The 19,586-nt window shown below is 38.3% G+C and overlaps 1 protein-coding gene across 3 annotated transcripts in view; it reads left to right on the top strand.

Moving 5' to 3' along the window:
* The window catches only part of LOC136876359 (arylsulfatase G), a 387,207-nt gene extending 368,060 nt beyond the window's left edge, over nucleotides 1-19,147 (top strand). For all 3 annotated transcript variants that reach the window (XM_068228390.1, XM_068228391.1, XM_068228389.1), the window contains 3 exons: nucleotides 2,507-2,656; nucleotides 2,735-2,825; nucleotides 17,289-19,147. In XM_068228390.1, the coding sequence (XP_068084491.1) occupies nucleotides 2,507-2,656; nucleotides 2,735-2,825; nucleotides 17,289-17,566 (519 nt within the window). In that variant the 3' untranslated portion in view covers nucleotides 17,567-19,147. The remainder of the gene's footprint in view (nucleotides 1-2,506; nucleotides 2,657-2,734; nucleotides 2,826-17,288) is intronic.
* The last annotated feature ends 439 nt before the right edge of the window (nucleotides 19,148-19,586 follow it).

The raw sequence follows: 19,586 nt of genomic DNA, 5'->3' as shown, positions 1-19,586 counted from the left end.
GATGCATAAAATGTTTTTCAAAAACACAACTTGTAGTGTCTTCACTTCCAATTCCCCTCCCTTCACTTCACCTTCTCTGCCACCTTCCCTCAATAAAAACAGCTCTCAACTGCTACCTGCTGCCTGCCAGTGTTCATTCAAACATCAACATGGCATGACTGAGTCCGCTTAACAAGGCTGAAGGATGGAGAGTGAGTATATTGCATTATCATTTACCCAATTTATTTTCTTCAACCTTGTTTCTTATTCTCCATCAGCACAATATTATTTAGCTTTTCTTTCTTTCTAGACTCTATCAGGCAGAGAAAGAACTACAATACCATTAATATTGACATCTAATACATTCAGAGTTCTGTGTTGACATTTTTACACTGCCAAGCAAAAAGAATGCAACACCTCAAGATATTTGAGAAACTGTGATTATAAATTTTAACATTCCTCGTACCCTCCTATGAAACCTTTTACTATGTACTGGATCTTAGGAAATGTTATCAAAGATTGTTGAATGGAATTAAATCAACAATAGGCAGTAATAGCAAACAATAGACCATTCCAAAGATATAGTGCTCTGCAGGTGAAAGTTACTGCCTATCACAAAAATGCATATCTTTGTTTCCATATCTTCATTGTTACCTCCAAGTGTGATGGAGGGAATTCTCAGACCTTCTAATCACTATTAGACAGCACTTACGCTACTTACAGCAGAGTGCTACTGGGGTTAAGATGCCACTGAGCTCAGAAGATGCTGCTAGTCCAGTAGCATTAGTAGAGGATGGGCGCAGCTTGCGTTACATGGCTGTGTTGTAACACCGTTGTAACATCAACCATTTCATGTACCATTTAGAGGTATTGGGAAGTGGGTTCATATACTCGCAGGCCAGGATCTGGGAGGGAAAGGTCAACTTCTACAAGGGGTGACCAGTTCTTGTGTCTTCAGATTCTGTGTGACTGGCATAGTACTGTGGTTCAAGCCAGAGGTACGAAGTTTGAATGTCAGTGAGTGAAGAGTGAGGAGGAGGTTACGTAATGGTCAACTCTACTCCAGAAGACCTGCTAATGGCCCAGATCTTAGGCGTCAGAATCGACAGAATCGCTTACGTTTTGCGAGAGATCATCGGGATTGGGTTGATGAACAGTGGGGGACAGTTCTCTTCACGGATTAATCTCGGTTTAGCCTCAGATCCCCAGATGGACGGGAAAGGGTGTGGAGGAGACGTAGAGAAAGGTATTCCCAATGCAACTTTTCTTCACGGATGCCTTTCAATGGCGGTTCTGTAGTGGTGTGGAGAGGCATCTTCTTGGCTGCTCAAACAGAACTCATCTTCGTGGAAGGCGGGTCACTTATGGCCCGTCGCTACATTGAAGAAATTCTCAAAAAACATGTTATTCCATTTGCACCTTTCATTGGTGGCGATTTCGTACTAATGCAGGACAATGCATGCCCTCTTGTTGCAAGATGTGTCCTTCAGTACCTCGAGGAAGTAGGTATCCAACTGATGCAATGGCCTGCACGCAGTCCGGATCTCAAGGTACAGCCCCAACATTTGCCTGGTGTGAAAATGGGAAACCACGAAAAACCATCTTCAGGGCTGCCGACAGTGGGGCTCGAACCCACAATCTCCCGAATACTGGATACTGGCCGCACTTAAGCGAATGCAGCTATCGACCTTGGTGGTTTGGATATGTAAAGCAAACATTTGAAGCACACAGACAAAATATAAGGCGTGATCAAAAAAGTTTCTGTTTGAGGACATTGCTGCAGCTGACATGCAACGTAGCGCGACTCCGATGCGGATATATAAGCACTGACATGTAGTCAAAGGGATTAGTGTGGCATTCGTATCGTGCCTAGGCGCGTGCGTTAAATGTGGCCAAATGAACTATGGCGATGTTATTACCAAATACGTCCAAACAGGACCAAAATGCTGTTATTCTGTTCTTGGTTGCCGAAGAACAAACACCGGTGGACATCCATCGTAGAATGAAGACTGTGTATGGGGCAGCATGTCTGTCGAAAATCACTGTTGTGGAATAGTGCACCAAGTTCCATGTGGTCGATCTGGAAGGCCAGCCTCGTACATTACGGACAACAAGAAGCATGCAGTGGGAGACATTGGAGCACCTGCCCTATAGTCCTGATCTCTCCCCTCAAAAAGGCCTTGAAGGATCGATGCTTCCTGTCAGATGAGGATGTGTAGCAGGCGTTACGGACTTCTTCGTGCAGCAGAACACAGTGTTTCATCACATGGGGATCTGCAACCTGGTGCATCGGTGGGATGGGTGCCTCAATGTTCACGTCAATTTTGCCTGATTGGCATCCCAATTCAGAGCTGTACGACCATCAGACAGAAACTTTTTGATTGCCACTTATACAAACAAATCTTTTGTAGTCTAGTAATATAAATACAAATGAATAGACATTTATAGAAAATATTTTTATAATCCACATCCATATTTCATAAAAACATGCATACCTTTAGAAAATGACTCCTATTTTAATTTTCAGGCTGGTGGAGTATCTAGTGCATTGATTTCAGCCTTAGATGTCATGCCAACTCTAGCTTCTTTGGCGAATGCTACTCTTCCACCCAACAGATATTTTGATGGTATTGATGTTCTGCCTGTAATCATGGGATTTACTCATCAAGGTCATCGGGTAAGTAAGTAAACTACACTACTATCTGCAGTGGCTTGAATTAAGGTTCCTGTCTAAAAAGCAATTTATGAATTTCAGGTGTTGTTTCATCCCAACAGTGGAGCAGCCGGTCCAGAAGGGGAGATTGGGGCTGTCCGCATCGGGCCATACAAAGTTGTTTACTATTCTGGTGAGGGAATGATCTTTGTGCCATGTATAAACAAGTGACAAACTAGGTCATGTATAGAAACACAGGAAGACAGTGACAGATCAGTGTGGGAAGAGGAAGCAACAGAAAGTGCAGACAGAAGGAGGAAGGTTCTATATATGGCTTGGTTTGTCTGAAAGGGCAGACAGAAGGAGGAAGGTTCTACGTATGGCTTGGTTTGTCAGAAAAGGCAAACAGAAGGAGGAAGGTTCTCTATATAGATTGGTTTGTCAGATATGGGAGACAGAAGGAGGAAGGTTCTATATATGGCTTGGTTTGTCACCTGTTTGTTCCTTTCCTTTGTTTATATTGAGCTGTTGGATTCCTCTGTCCTGCGTTCCTAGTCTGTGGAGCTGGGGGCTTATCTGGAATTAGCATCATAAATTTTCTGACACTATTGTAAGCGTGGCAACCAATATTTGTTGATGTTTACTAGGTCAGTAGCTTTTTAATTTTTTTTAAAAAGAATTTGCTTTACACCGCACCGACACAAACAGATCTTGTGGCGACGATGAGATAGGAAAGGCCTAGAGGTGGGAAGGAAGACTGTGGCCTTAATTAAGGTACATCCCCACCATTTGCCTGTTGAGAAAATGGGACACCACGGAAAACCATCTTCAGGGCTGCCAACATTGCGGTTTGAACCCACTATCTCCCGAATGCAAACTGATAGCTATGTGACCCAAGCCACAGGGCCACTTGCTCGGTACACAAGCTTTTAGTTACATGTTGTTTATACGATATCAGAATGCAAGTTCTTAGTTAGATTCCAGATGATAAGGAGTTTCTACACAAGTTGCTTTTTACTAAGCAGCACACTCTAATGTGGACAGAGGAAAAGTATTTAGACCTTGCGTAGGGCATGGCATAGAAACTGATCAGTTTGTTATGCAACAAACATGTCGAATAGCTCTTGTTCCCAAGTATTTACCTCAGTCATCCATATACATTCAAGATTGAGCATGTTGCTCTGTTTATGATGGCTATGGGTGACATTCATAGACAAGACAAACACACAGTGAAGCCCAAGCATATCCTAAACATAACGATGAAGATTATCTGTATCTGTTTGACTGAAGTTTTGTTTGCTACATTCAAACCATCGGTGATACAGCAAACAAGAAGTTTATGAAGGGCTGTATTGAGTTCAGTCTCTCTTTCCTTTAATCGATTCCCAACTCACTACATTTCTGAAAGTGGAAGAAGGACGTATTTGTGATTATCCACTTAGAGCAAAGAATTATGGATGTGAACTCACTCTCTCATCTTCTAAGCCCAAAAATAAATCCATGTTTCTATGCTTTTCTGTGTAGCAGAGAAAATGTACGAGTGCAAAATTTTAACCCAGCTTTTTTCTCATCCTACACCTCCAATATCGAGACTGAAGACCAGTTACTAAAGTTTTTTTTTTTTTTTTTACAGGTATGTTATAGGTTTACATTTTGTGTTTCAATAGATCAAAGAACTATAAGTTTGACATTGAAAAAGAAGGGCTTACTTCTTAACAAATGTACGTATAGTTGTTCAGTTATAACTTGAGAATAGTTCTATAAATTTTTATGCAGTTTCCGATGTTGCCTAATGTATCTCCCAAGTGCTCAAGTATTAAATATTGAACTGTGATGAACAAAGCTGATCATTAACAACAGTTTCTTCAAGACAACTGGAAGAATATGATGCTACACATACGTTTCCTTGCCTTATGCTGCCTAAACCCCTAAAGATATCAACAAACTTAACAGTGTAAGAATTCTAGATCATAGGAAGTTCTACAAAAAAGGCCCTGTGACCACATATTTGTCTGCAATAACAAGAATCAGTGGACAGATTTTTATGCCTAGAGGATCTCCTGGGGAAGGTTTCTGTGTATTAAATAGTATACTTTAGTGAAAGGAATCTGATCAATAGAGGTTTCTTCAAACCAACCCAAAGAAAATGGCAGCTTGTAAACACTTTCACGGCTTATGTTTGCCTACGCCATTAAAAATATCCACAGACTAAATTGATGAGAATTCTAGAGCACAAAAAGTTCTACAAAGAAGTCTTGGGACAACATACATATCTTTAAACGTTTGACCACAATAAAAGCTTTTATATTTGTTAACAGCAAAAACTCTATTCAACGTACTGGTAGATCATTCCTAAGACTCAGCTAACTGTTATAATTCAAATGGACAAAGTTTTATGCAGTTTTTCCCTGTTATCTAGAGGATTTACCGAGAAAGGTTTTTGTATATGGTATTAAATATTGAACTTTGATGGAAAGAGGTCAAGTAGTAATGTTTTCTGTGAAACAACTGGGAAAAAGTGACGAATGAGAACACTTTCTCAGCTCATGCTGCCTAAACCTTCAAATATGTCCATGAACTATGTGCGTAAGAACTGTAGAGAATGAGTAGTTCTACTATGAATTCTGTGGGACTGCATGCGTATCTTCTAAAGGTCAGCCACAATAACAGCTTGTATTATATGTTAACTGTAGAAACTCTATGGTAGGTGTGAGAAGAGCATTCCTAAGGCTCCACTAAACGTTGCTTAAACCGTTAAAGATATCCTTAAAATATTCGTGTAAGAACTATTGTATATAGAAAGTTCTGCGAAATAGTCAGTGAGACTCCATGTGTATAAATAAGTGCTCACCTTAATTGCTATAATTTTCCATGTTTTTGCCCATGTGCAAATCTCTGATTTAAAACAGTTTTTGGGACAGAATCATTATTTCCATGCATTGGAGATGTGGATGCATGTTAATTGTAATAAACTGCAACTATATTTTCAGAAGTATAATAATTCATCAAATAACAAATAAACTCAAAAACAGCTGCATATGTATAACATTGGAAGTAGGTCTAATACTAGAGACATGCCTGAATGAACACCAGAGTCCCAAAAGTCAACTTCCCCAACTCTGTTGGGGAAGAGAATCGAGTTTGAGCTGTGAGCTTGCATTGGCAGCACTGTGATTTCCCATTTCATGCCAGGCATATGCTGAGACCAGAGCCTTGGTAGCTTTGGAACACCCACTAGTCCAGCGGTCCACTGGAAAAGTTTGCAAACTAGGCATTTAAAACACACATTTTTAGTTTACTGTATTTTGGATTGACTTAATTTTAGTAAGCTTTAAATTGACTTAATTAAAGTAATTAAAAAAGATGAAAAGCAAGTGAACAAGTAAAACATAACAGTCAATTAAACATTTTGTTTGAAGTCATATTATCTTACATGACATAACAGTCTCAGGTTGATCTACATCGAAAATAAGTATTCATGTTTCTGAGGGTTTATGTCATTGATTCTTATTTAACAAGGAAATGGGGCTTTAAATTTAATGGCCTGCATGCCTGCTGACAATTTGCATCCCAGTTTCTGCAACATGACTGTTCTAGTTTGTTAGCGTTCCTAACTTCTACGCAGGTGTATTAGATTCGAGGTGTGCCAAAGCCCAATTTTTTACTGTTTCTTTACTTCTTTTTTTCTTTTTACTTTTAATTTGTTGTAAACACTTTCACTCTCTTTCCATTTCTTATAACTACAGCAGTGGTTATAAAAATAACAGAAACCATGATAGCAAAAGAGTTTATGATGCAGTTTACATTTTATTGACCCGTTTCCTAGTCTACATGGACCATGAAAGAAATAATGGTGTTCTGCAAGGTATAGACTTAGTGAAAAGGAAATAATAGATTGTTTTCAGTTAGAAGTAGTAGAAGGAAATGAAGAGTGTGTTGTCCTATTATCAGACAACGATAATGAAGACAATAATCCCAATGTGTCAGGTGATGAAGAGGATCATCCTAGCATTGCCAGTGAATACATTGATGTTCTTAGTGTAAGTGAAACTGAAGATGTGATATTACAGGGCTAAAAACCAATCTGAATGTCAAAAATGTTCACCTACATCAAAGACAAGAGCTTCTAATATAATAAAGACACCAACACATAAGGTTACTTTTCCATTATGGAAAACAATAGACATTCTGAAGGAGACTTTTGAACTCTTCATTACAAGCAACCATTCCAAAGGACATAGTAAAATAGAATCTACAGCCTGGAGAGTATGTGCTGAAGTAGAAATTAGTGGTTTCATTGGATTTCTCATTACAGCAGGTCAACTGAAATTTAATCATGAGACTGTGCCCTTGCTATGGAGACCTGAGTATGGCCCTCCTATTTTTCATGCTGCCATGAGCAGAGAAAGATTCAAGGAGCTGCTAGTTTTCCTGTGATTTGATGACAAATTAACAAGAAGTGTTTATCATGAGAAAGACAAGCTCACACAATTTGAGATGTCTGGAAAGCAGTGTGCAAGAATTTCACCAAGCATTATTATCCAGTACTAATATCACAGTAGAAGAATGATTGGCACCATTTAGAGGACATTGCTAGAGGACAATGTCCGTTTTGCCAATATATGGCATCTCATCCTCCTTTCCCATATATGGTACTTCTTTACCTTCCTCTCTCCTTCCACTGCTTCCACTGCTCCTCTTTCATCATTTTGTCCTAGCCCAGGTTTCTTCTTCTTGCACTCTTCTTTGTTAATCGACCCTTCTTGTTCTAGGTCTCTCTTTCCCTCAAACATCATTTCCATCTTTTGTTGTGGTATTCTTTTCTCATCCATCCATTCCTATCAATTTTATCACTTAGGTTTTCTATTCCAACTTCCTTTCTAACCCATATTGACTTATACGGCTGAGACCTGGACAGCAAATAGGGATAAGAGTAGAATTCAAGCCAGCAAAATGAAATATTAATAAGTATTATAGAAAAGACAAGGAAAGACAGAGTGAGAAATGAAGATGTTAGAAAGTACCATATTCATATTTAGGCTATTATTATGGTGGGGTAACCACTCCCAGAGGCTATATGGCATCTAAACCTGATAAATATGGAATGAAAATCTTTTGGGTCTCAGACTCCAAAGCTCTCTACCCTTTGAAAGGAATTCTATACCTGGGGAAAGAAGGTACTACTGTTGTCACAAACTTAGGCTCAGGTCAGCATCTCCCTGAGCCATACAATCACACTAATAAAAGTGTTACTTGAAATAACTTCTTCACAAGTTGGGAACTTGGAAGGAAGTTACTAAACAAGGGTCTTAAAATAGTAGGCAATGTTAGGAAAAACAAGATATTCATACCTCCAGAAATTTAACCTAATAGAACACAAGAACTTTAGTCATCCCTGTTAGATTTCACAAACAATTTTACTCTTGTGTCTTACATGCCTGCAAAATGTTGTAGTCATCAAAGAGCAACAGAAGTCAGTTATTTATTTGTCGGTCGGTCATTCTTGACTTACATTTGTGACAAAGTTGGGGCTCACAGCCCTCTCTTACACTTAGCCATTAAAATTCTCTCCATTACAATGTCACAAAATCTGGTGTAGATACTCTGGACCAGATGATGTGTGCCTATTCTTGCAAGAGAAAGACAAACTGCTGGCTTGTAGCATTCTTCATGAATCTGATTGATGTTTCTATTTGATTGCCAGGCTGAATGGCTCAGACGGCTAAGGCACTGGCCTTGTGATCCCAACTTGGCAGGCTTTATCTAGGCTTCATCCAGTGGTATTTGAAGGTGCTCAAATACATCACCTTCATGTCGGTAAATTTACTGGCACATAAAAAACTCTTGTGGGACTAAATTCTGGCACCTCAGTGTATCCAAAAACAGTAAAATGTCATTAGTGGGATGCAAAAATCAATAATATTATTATTATTATCATTATTATTCTTTTTGATCGACTTAGCATATGGTCTTATTGAAGGACACATAAAACGAAGGCCAAGAATTTGTTTGCAAAGGGCAATGTTAGCAGTTGTTCAAGCTTGCTTCTGTTCCAGATCCAGCTGAAACTTCATCAACATCTAAACCAACATGTAGCCGGAGTTGGGACAGCTGTGTGGGGAATTGATTGAAGCCTCTTTAAAAATTGTTGTGAAAATTTCATGTATTTGTTTAAAAAAAATATTGGTATAAGACATTTGTTTTTGAAGAATTAGATTTTTGGACTTGTGAACATTTTAACAATTATTAGAATAAAAAATATTATTTTTGGATCTATGAAGAAAAGAGCTTATAAACTGTTAAAAAGAACAACGATTTTGGTATTATGTAGCTGTGGTTGTAAAAAATTATTATTATTAATTTGTGAAATTTTTGGTATTACGTAGCTGTGTGTTTTGAAATTATGTATTTACTTTTGAGGCAGCGTGTACTTACACATGTCATTTAGAAGTATATTTCCAGTCATTTCCTGAGACACAAAAAGAAAGATCTCAAAGAGCAATCTTATTGGTAGGAATAAGTGATGTTATTATTGGTGAGTGTGAAAGTTGGGAGTAAAATACTACTGCCTAATTGGCTACCTTGGGAGTTGCACCATTTATGGCTTCTCGCTCCTTCATGAGAGCGAAGCTTGCTTGAGTATCTTTTGCTACTGACCAGCCTAGAGGACAGATGCACTTCTGCTTCTGTCCCGTCATGGGATACCAGTCTCGGGGTATGCTCTATTTCTTCTTGTTCTTTTGGACTTAATTTAATTTAAATGTAAAACTTTCTTTTGCGTAGGAGTTTTCCCTCAGTATTTAATCATTGATATGACTTAGCTTTTCAGCTAAGCTTCCACATTTTATATTTGAAGGCAATTCCCTTTTCTTTTGTTTAAGAAAATTGTAACTAACATGTTACTTAAATTTCCAATTGGGGTTGCCTCCCGTAGTGCAGTGTTACTTAATTTCACGTCAGTTAAATCTATGCTCCCTTTTAGACGTGTTTTTAAAATTGCAGCAATTTAACTGGTCTATGTGTTAAGTTTTTTTTGAATCTCCCCCTTTCTTTCCTGCGTTAATATCTTTTCATGTCCCTTTTGTTAATCTCATTTGGTCATACGGGATTAGCCCTTTACAAATCATAAATATTGCATCTGTTTTTGTTTCTTAAAAGTGTTTTGAAGTTACCATCACTTGTAACTCACATCTGCAAATTTACCTTCATTTGTAAATGAGTTGTTTGTTTTCTATTGTTTTGTTGCATCCTTTTATTTTGGCATTGTAAATTAGTTAAAAGAAAATTGTGTAAGGGTGATCACTTTCTACCAATTTTTCTTTCACAAGTGATGTGATCCATCCACCTTACCGGGGTTCCAGCCCGCTTCCTACATCCTTCCTAATTGTCAAGTTTCCCAACCTGTTTTCATTGTTTCGAGCATGTCATTTTTGCATGTGTTCGTATCCTATCCTGTTTTTTTAAAAATTCGTAAGATTCATTATTATTATTATTATTATTATTATTATTATTATTATTATTATTATTATTATTATTATTATTATTATTATTATTATGTTTTTGTTATGTTGTGTAACCTGTAACATGGTAACACAACAGAAGCCCCCAAGAAAAAAGAGGTGCTACTTGTGATGCTAAAAAAAAGGGTTGAATACCAAGACAAGTACATGATGAATGTAAGAAAAATGTGTGTTCAGTAAACTCTGTTTGTGAAAGAAAATGCTTAAAATGTAAATAATTTTAAGTAGGTACTGTATGCGACACTGTACAATGAGTGATTTTATAAAGTTGCTGCCTGTAGGTATTTTTTCTTGTAAGCTGTTACCAGAATGTCTCAAGTATGCACAGATTGTTTTAAAATGTATTTAAATATGATGTAGGGATAAACAAATGTGTATTCAATGGATATAAAATGAAGGGAAAGCTGTATTTCATAACAGTGTCCAGTGGACTCACCTCAGGCAAATTAAGTTGTGAAAAAGGTTATAGACATATCTTCTTTTTCTACCGCTTTTCTCACATCTGTGGGGTCGCGGGTGCGAACTGTGTTGCACATGTGGTTTCGGCCCTGTTTTACGGCCGGATGCCCTTCCTGACACCAACCCTTTATGGAGGGATGTAATCACTATTGCGTGTTTCTGTGGTGGTTGGTAGTGTAGTGTGAATATGAAGAGGAAAGTGTTGGGACGAACACAGACGCCCAGTCCCTGGGCCAAAAGAATTAATCAGAGGCAATTAAAATCCCTGTCCCATCGGGGATTGAACCCAGAACCCTCTGAACCAAAGGTCTCAACACTGACCATTCAGCCAGTGAGTTGGACAAAAAGGTTATAGACATATATCTGTTTATATTTGATGTTTGAATGACGTCAGTGACCCCTTAACTGTGTCTTCCTCTTGTTGATGGCATACATCTCATACAATGCCTCTGCTTGTCTTCTTACAGCCCATCCTTTCTATTACCTCCCAGAAGTTTTCATCCAACATCTGACAGTCAAAATGTACCCAAGATTGTTTCAAATTCACTTAAGTGTAATAGGTGCCCGCTTGGTGGTCATGCTTGTTAAAGTGTCAAGTCTATTTGGTCTGACACCATGGTTAGCTTGTGTGAGTCCCATTGGTTGAAATAATGTTCACCATCAGAATGTTGGCCGGCAGTGTAGGGGAGGTGGTGGAATACAATTTTTAATCATTAGATTGCGTGCCAAAAGCCTGGATTCAATTCCAAACCTCTCTGCAGTGCTCATATGGAATGAGGGCATATGATGCTGTTGATGGTTATTTGTCCGTCGGATGGAGACGTTAAGCATTGAGCAGACCAATTGGTGCTATTCAACAGGAACAGGCTATATGCCGGCACTGAGTTTCACTCCCTCCCTTCCTACTCTCATATATATCATGTCTTTCATTTCATATCATTCATTTCATCTCATTAATTCCTCTGATGAGATTGATGTCAAGAAGGGCATCCTGTTGCAAAACATCACTACAAAAATTAATTTCAATTAATACCTGATCCTGTAGGGCAACAGGGCAAGGGTTGGGCATAACTGGTACACCTTTGTGTTCCAATTAGTGATATTTTACAAAACAGGACAAAATCACTTGGATTCACAAAACCTGGTTGACGCAGGAGGAGCCATAAGTAAAAGCTAGTACGTAAGTAGAACTTGTAGGATTAATTTTCAGGAGAGAGATATTTCCCAGCCTAGTCTAATACTTATGCTTCATCTAGGATATTTGCAGATTGAGAGTATTTTCGATAAAAAGTATAATCTCCACCTATTCAATACCATATACAATAAAATAATGTGTTAGATTATTTACTGAACATTTTACATTTAATCAAGGAATTTAGTTGAAATCTGTCCTGTTAGAACCAAACATACTAGCGGTATAATAAAATAAGCACTGTGTTTTATTTTGTAATACATCGTACATGTTTCAAGAACCAGTCATTCCCTTCTTCAGCAAAATGAATGTATTTCAAAATCTAATGACTTGATTACAAATAAAATGTTCATTCATCACTAAAACATTACATATGGTAAAACCCAGACTGTTGAAATATAGCTTATTATATAGTGTATATTCTTCTTTTCATTTTAAAGATCATAAAGCCAAACACTGCGACCACTCAGAGACCAATATGTGACACTTATAAAATACTATTATAATAATTATATGATGTTATCTAAAATTATATATACAAGAATTCAGGAACAGCTTGACCAGGAACTGGGAGAATATCAGGGAGGATTTCAAGCAGGACAAAGCTGTCCCAATCAAATCGTCAGTCTTAAGTGGATCATGAAACACCATAGAGTTCGGAACAAGATATTAATCCTCACATTTGTTGATTTCAAAAAAGCTTATGACAGTATTCATCGTGAGTCACTACTGAAAGTCCTTAAAGAATTTGGTTTACACCAAAAACTCATCACTCTTATTGGAATGACTCTTAATAATACTAAGTCGAAAGTCAACTTTAGAGATGAATTGTCTATGCCATTTGAAATCCACACTGGACTTAACAGGGAGATGAACCCTCACCATTATTGTTTAACTGTGCCCTGTAGAAATTCATACGAGAAGGGTAAAGAAATGTCATTCATACATCAAGATAGTTGGAAATATTAAACTTAATTGCCTTGCCTTTGCAGACAATCTTGCATTACTAGCAAGTAGTGTACAAGAAGCTAAATTTCAAATTGAAGAATTCGAGAAAATTGCTGCAAAAGTCGGACTGCAAATCTCGTTTAAAAAGACTGAAATGATGCCAACCTTCATAATTGAAACACCAGCCATTCACCTTGACAATGGCAAACAAATTAAGGTTGTGCATAAGTTCAAATACCTTAGGAAAATTATAATCTATAACAAAAAAGAGAAAACATCGATCGACAGCAGAACATCTAAACTGAAAACAGCACAGTGAATCACCTGGCCAACTTATTTAAAAAAATCTCTCTCCATGAATGTTAAATTTCGACATTGCAGTATAGTTGTAAAACCTGAAGCAACTTATGCTAGTGAAACACTCTTCAAGTTAAACACTAAATCAACAACCGATAAATTGCAGAAAGTAATTAGAAGAATCATCAGGACAATCATCAATAAGAAACACCAAGTTGATGGCCAGTGGAGATTACTACCTAATGAAGTGGTATATTGTGAAAGCGAGTAAATAATAGATACAATGCGGAAAAGGAGAATTGCCTTTTTTTTTGTCATGTGTTCAGACTGTCAGAAACCCGACTAGTGAAGCAGTTATTTAGTTACTTCTGGAAAAAATAAAACAAAGAACACATGGTTCACAGTGATCATGAATGATTTAGAAGAATTAAATTTATCAATGCTCCAAATTGAAGGCAGAGAAGAGAAGAGGATTCTAAGGAATAAACACTTACGTTTCATACTCATAACATTTGAACGAAGGAAGTACACCATTACTGACAATCAAAGGGCAGCCTGGTCCAACAGGATGAAAAAGTTTTGGGAGAGGGAGAAGAAGCTGAAAAGCTGACTATTTAATACTGTTCCGGGGACTCTGTGGAACACAGAGGTGAAAGAAGGTGCGAGCATGAATGGGTGGATATAGAAAAGATGGAAGATTAATCTAAAATTTTAAAAATTTGTGATTATACGAAGGTTGGAACTTAAATAGTGGCAACTATTTATTTACAACAGATACAAAAGAGTTACATGTTAGCAACCTTTACTGTCCTTCAATGTAGTCACCAGTGTTGTGTATAACCTGTTGCCAGCGATGTGGAAGTCGTAGTATACCTTTTGCAGAGCCTGTTCTGTTGATGGTGCGAATGGAGCGGTCTACTGCCTGTCGAATCTCTGCAACAGTTCTGAAGCGCATGCCACGAAGTGGTTTCTTCATCTTCGGAATCAAATTGACGTCACAAGTGCATCTTAGCAACATTGTAATGCAATCATTTGTGCATTTCCGTCAAATCATGCAGAACCCATCGTGATGCAATTTTTCGCATGCCCAGGCGTTCCTTTAGGATGTGAAGCACAGTCGTATGCACTAATCTGGTTTCTTGGGCGAGCTCACGGATCATCTGGTTTCGATCACTGTCCAGTAACGCGGCAAGAGCATGTACTTCTTCTTCACTGACGCTCGCAGGACGACCTGCCCGATGAAGGTCCGCCACAGTTTGACGTCCATCGTTGAAGGCTATAACCCAACGTGCCACTGTTCTGTAAGGCAATGCAGATTCCCCGCAAGCCTCTTGAGGACCTTGATGCCACTGTCGTGCTGTACGACCTCTGGCATATTCAATCTTGATCCAACTCCGTTGTTTCTGTTTGGAAAACATAGTGACAACGTTACGTTAGACCGCTCGCGCGCAAGTGACTGAGTTTCTCTTGCTTGTGCACATGCAGGTGATGTGGGAAGGGCGAGTACATTTGCTTTGAGGTAAGGTAGGTATGTAACCAACGTGTAATATTAGCAACAATATTAGATTCCGTTGCATAGCGTCTCCACAGCAATGTTGCCACTATTTTAGTTCCGACCCTCGTATATCTTCCTTTGTTATTTTGTTACTTTTCAAATTTTAAACATTACACTTTGCTAAGAATTAATCAGGTACAAAGTTTAGCTTGTGAGCTTGAGTAACAATATTAGAAAAATCAATAACGATTTAACAACATGAGCTTGAAGCTCCCTAATTACCAATTTAACAAGAGCATCATTGCTCCCTTCAATACATACTCAAGGAGAATGAGCTCCAAATTTTACGCCAGTAGGATGAGCACCTTTGCTCTGCACAATTACTTCCTAGGAGACTATCCTCCAAAATTACAAGTTCCAGGCCTATTAAGGCACCTACCTACATTTAACAAAACCAAACAGTAGACATTGTCTTAATCGCTCAACAGTCTGATTTACCTAGACACAAAATGAAAAAAAAAAAAAAGAAAAAGAAGTTGACTTTAACATGGGTAACAAGTACCCATTCTACATGACCTTATTTAAAAACAAAAGTTTAAAGTTACTGTCTGAAAATCAAAATGTTAGATGGCAAACACTTGCATTCCTTGAAATTCACATGAAAATACTTAAAAACCTATGTGGGCTTACGGCCCAAAGTTACAGATGCTAAGCCTATACTACAGAGGTGACTAGATGGAGAGGAAGTTTAAAGTTTACAAAATTAAGAGGTAGATTTTCAAAGATTACAAAATCATAGTCACCTCAATATCAAGTTGAAAGGGAATACAAGAGGGTCCTCACTCTTTATTTCCTAAGTTCGGTTAAGTTCTTTAGACTTTTTTTGCGAATTTACATTGAGAAATAGAAATTACATTATGAAAGAAATTTGAAACCTTCCCCTCGGGCTATCTTTCAGAGACTATTACATGATTAGGGAAAATCTGCCATTACCTTGAGCTGGTGGACCTTCCAGAGATGGACGAGGCAGCCCCTCCTGCCTCTGCTAGGAACACACTAAACCTCTTGACTGGAGCAATCACGAAGACAATGTGGCCCAAACGGTCCCACCTTTTATAGCAGAGAGGACGGTTCCTAATTTATCTGGGCTGAAGCTCTGACACACTCCCAATTTCCATTGGAGAATCAAATAAATACGAGGTGTGTTCAAAAAAAGACCGAACTGTGGCTAGAAAAACTTTATTAAGTAGCTTACATCATTTCACAGACTGTGCCCTTCAAAATAGTCCCCTGCACTATCAACACCTTGTTGCCAATGTTTCTTCCACTTTTGGAATGCTTCCTGGAATGCACTTTCTTTGATGGCGCGAAGTTGCCTCGTCGCATTCTCCTTGATCTCTTCAATGTCTTGGAAACGATGTCCTTTCAAGGTGGTTTTCAATTTGGGGAATAAGAAAAAGTCTGCTGGAGCCAAGTCGGGATAATAGGGCGGATGGGGCATGTGCTGGCGCATTGTCATGGTGCAACATCCAGGATTTGTTTTCCCACAGTGCAGGCCTCTTCCTGCGCACAGCATCTCTCAAATGCGTTAAAACATTCTGGTACAGTTCTTTGTTCACTGTCTGGCCTCGGGGTACAAACTCGTGATGGACAATGCCTTTCCAATCAAAAAACACAATCGGCATCACCTTGATGTTTGAACGACTCATTCGTGCTTTTTTCGGTCGAGGAGAACCTTTCCCCACCCACTGTGATGATTGCCTTTTGGTTTCGACATCGTAACCGTACACCCACGTCTCATCTCCAGTGTTTCCACAAACGTTTTCCCAACTTTGGAGCAGAACTTCACGCACACGCGTTGTTCCTCAAGCTGTTTCATTATAGAATTCGACGAACATGTGACACACGCAATCACTTCAGAGGCTCTAACTCAACTGATAATGCAGGCAATGGAATGCGGAAAGCAGCGGTCTGTTGTCAGAAGTTGCCGCTAGGCGCCGCCATAGTCACAACTCGCTCAATGTTGCGGTTTGCGCGCAATTTACAAAGTTCGGTCTTTTTTTGAACACACCTCGTATCAAAATTTTCTTGTTGGTTAATTAAATAAATGTACAAAATTCCCTATTGGTTACAATCTTAAGTTGGCAGGAAGAGATAGAAGTGCTGATAACTTTAGAATACCAAAAATAATTTACAACCAATTCAGTTTTACCAACTAATGAATACCAAATTTATTTTGAATTTTAATTGTCCATCCTCTCATCAGAGAGAGCCCCTAAGTTGACAGTAGAGACCTCTGTTGAAAAACGTTCAAGCTTCTTCCACTAGCAGTTTCAGGGTTTAGGTTATAGATGGCCTTCTAAAAGGCACTTATTTTAAATGCACGGGTGGTTGTACCTCCGGTACAAATACTATTAGACTTTAGTGTGTATGACTGATTAAAGTGCTCCAGTAATTAAATTAACACTGTTCCTAGCAGTTTATTTTAATTTTAAAAAATGTCTTTTTATAAACTTATATAAAAATTATGATTCTAATTGAATTCCTTGATTCACTGTGAGTAGTCAGTATGGACCAATATAGGCCACAAATGTGTTCAAATTTATAGATTGAGAACTTCTTGCTTGGGAGAGGTTTTTGTTAGAATGAGTTTCATTTTTTATTTTTGAGATGGATGTTATTTTGTATAAATGATTTATATTGACTTTATCAATGTTTTGAGACATTTATTCTTACTTTCTTCAGGTGGATCACCTGATTGCTCAGGTCATGCTGGCCCAGTTCAGTACCACCTGACTCTTCCCTTGGTGTTCCATCTCGATGTGGATCCTGCCGAGAGAAGTCCTCTGGAGCCATCCAGCTGGAAGTACCGTAATGTTGTAAGGAAGGCACAGCGTGCTCTGTCGTCTCTACTTGATAACATCAGGGCTGATAATACGTCATGTGTTGACTACACAGTCAGTAAGAGTGCAAGGCCTTGCTGCGATACGCAGAGTCTTATTTGTCGTTGTCCTTGGGATTAGATACCTCATCACTTGACCTCTGATTTTAGGCTAAATACTTATTTATTTTTATTAGGCTAAAGTGAGACTAGTTAAATTCATGTTTTATATAAAATATGAATGTTGAGTAGAGTTTTATGGTGCTAAAATGCCTATTTAAGGGTTTAGAACCTTCAGATGCCTATTTAGGTAATACATGCTTTTTGTACATTTTCTGTGTAGCATTGAAATGCTTTGGAAATCATAATGTCGGTTTGTTTCAAAGACCTTGTAATTGTTTGGTTGCAGGAAGAAAGAAATTCCAGGGGTACCAGTTATAATGAAGGGGCTTTAAAAAAAATGGGAACAAGTTATATTTGCAAACATGTTGTTGTTTGAGTCATCAGTCCATAGACTGGTTTGATGCAGTTCTCCATGCCACCCTATCCTGTGCTAATCTTTTCATTTCTACGTAACTGCTACATCCTACATCTGCCCCAATCTGCTTGTCATATTCATACCTTGGTCTGCTCATATCATTCTTGCCTCTTATACTTCCCTCAAAAATCAACAGAACAAGTCCTGGGTGTCTTAAGATGTGTCTTATAATTCTGTCTCTTCTTCTGGTCAAATTTAGTCAAAATGAGCTTTTCTTACCAATTCAGTTCATTATCTTTTCATTCGTGATTCAATCTATTCATCTAACCTTCAGCATTCTTCTGTAACACCACATTTCAAAAGCTTCTATTTTTTTTTTTCTTTTTGAGCCAGTTATCATCCATGTTCCCCTTTCATTCAATGTCACGCTCAAGACAAAAGTCATCAAAAACATCTTTCTAATTCCTATATCAAAGTTCGAAGTGAGCAAATGTCTTTTCTTAAGAAAGGCCTTCCTTGCTTATGCTAGTCTGCATTTTATGTCCTCTTTATTTCTGCCACTGTTAGTTATTTTACTACCCTAATAACAATATTCATCTGCTTCCTTTAATACTTCACTTCCAAATCTAATATTTCCTGCATCACCTGATTTTGATCAATTGCACTCCATTACTTTTGTTTTGGACTTTTTTATTCATCTTGTACTCCTTACCCAAGACTCCGTCCATACCATTCAGCACTTTCTCCAGATCTGCACTCTCAGATAAAATAACAATATCATCAGCAAATCTCAGGAATTTTGATTTCCTCTCCTTGGATTGTGATTCCCTTCCCAAATTCCTCTTTGATTTCCTTTACTGCCTGTTCTATACAGCGTGATTCAGCCAACCCCTTCCAATGTAGTTTTATGCAGCCCAAAATATTCATTCCATCCTGAAAACATCTGCCCTGCTAGTATGCTCAGACAACACAACCGGATATCTTGGTATTTACCACCTTACCATGATAGGACGCCATAATGTTATACTTGTATTAAACATTGGAAGACATGGGTGGGTCGGTCGGTCGGCATCCCATGATTTTTTGAAGCTCTCTGTTGCTCACCCCCTTGAATTGGGTATCAAGTTGTACATTCCTACACCTAAGGTTGGCATCAAGATGGGCATCAAAGTCCAAAACTGGGCTAAATCCACATGCAGTGCTGACCTCAAAAGATTGGGGAATAGTAAGAATTTCTTGATGTAATTTCTTTTTGCTAGGGGCTTTACGTCGCACCGACACAGATAGGTCTTATGGCAACAATGGGATAGGAAAGGCCTAGAAATTGGAAGGAAGCGGCCGTGGCCTTAATTAAGGTACAGCCCCAGCATTTGCCTGGTGTGAAAATGGGAAACCACGGAAAACCATCTTCAGGGCTGCCGATAGTGGGATGATGTAATTTCTTGTGCTCTCTTTTGTCTTAATGGGATCTCCATTGAATATGGTTTTTATAGCTGTAACTCGCTCTTTTCTTATCTGTGTGTTGTTAATATTATAATTTTTATTTCTGTTCAAACAAATAATTTTCTCTATCAGTACTAAATATGTATTGTCAGACTTATTTCTCACAAATATTAATATGATCGCAGCATAACCAATAATAACAACCTTTAAAGAAAATGTAGGATATCTTGGTAAAATTTTA

The sequence above is a fragment of the Anabrus simplex genome, chromosome 6, assembly GCF_040414725.1.
Source record: "Anabrus simplex isolate iqAnaSimp1 chromosome 6, ASM4041472v1, whole genome shotgun sequence".
In the NCBI taxonomy this organism is placed as follows: domain Eukaryota; kingdom Metazoa; phylum Arthropoda; class Insecta; order Orthoptera; family Tettigoniidae; genus Anabrus; species Anabrus simplex.
The sequence above is the reverse complement of the archived record's forward strand: the minus strand, read 5'-3'. Positions and strand labels throughout refer to the sequence as shown.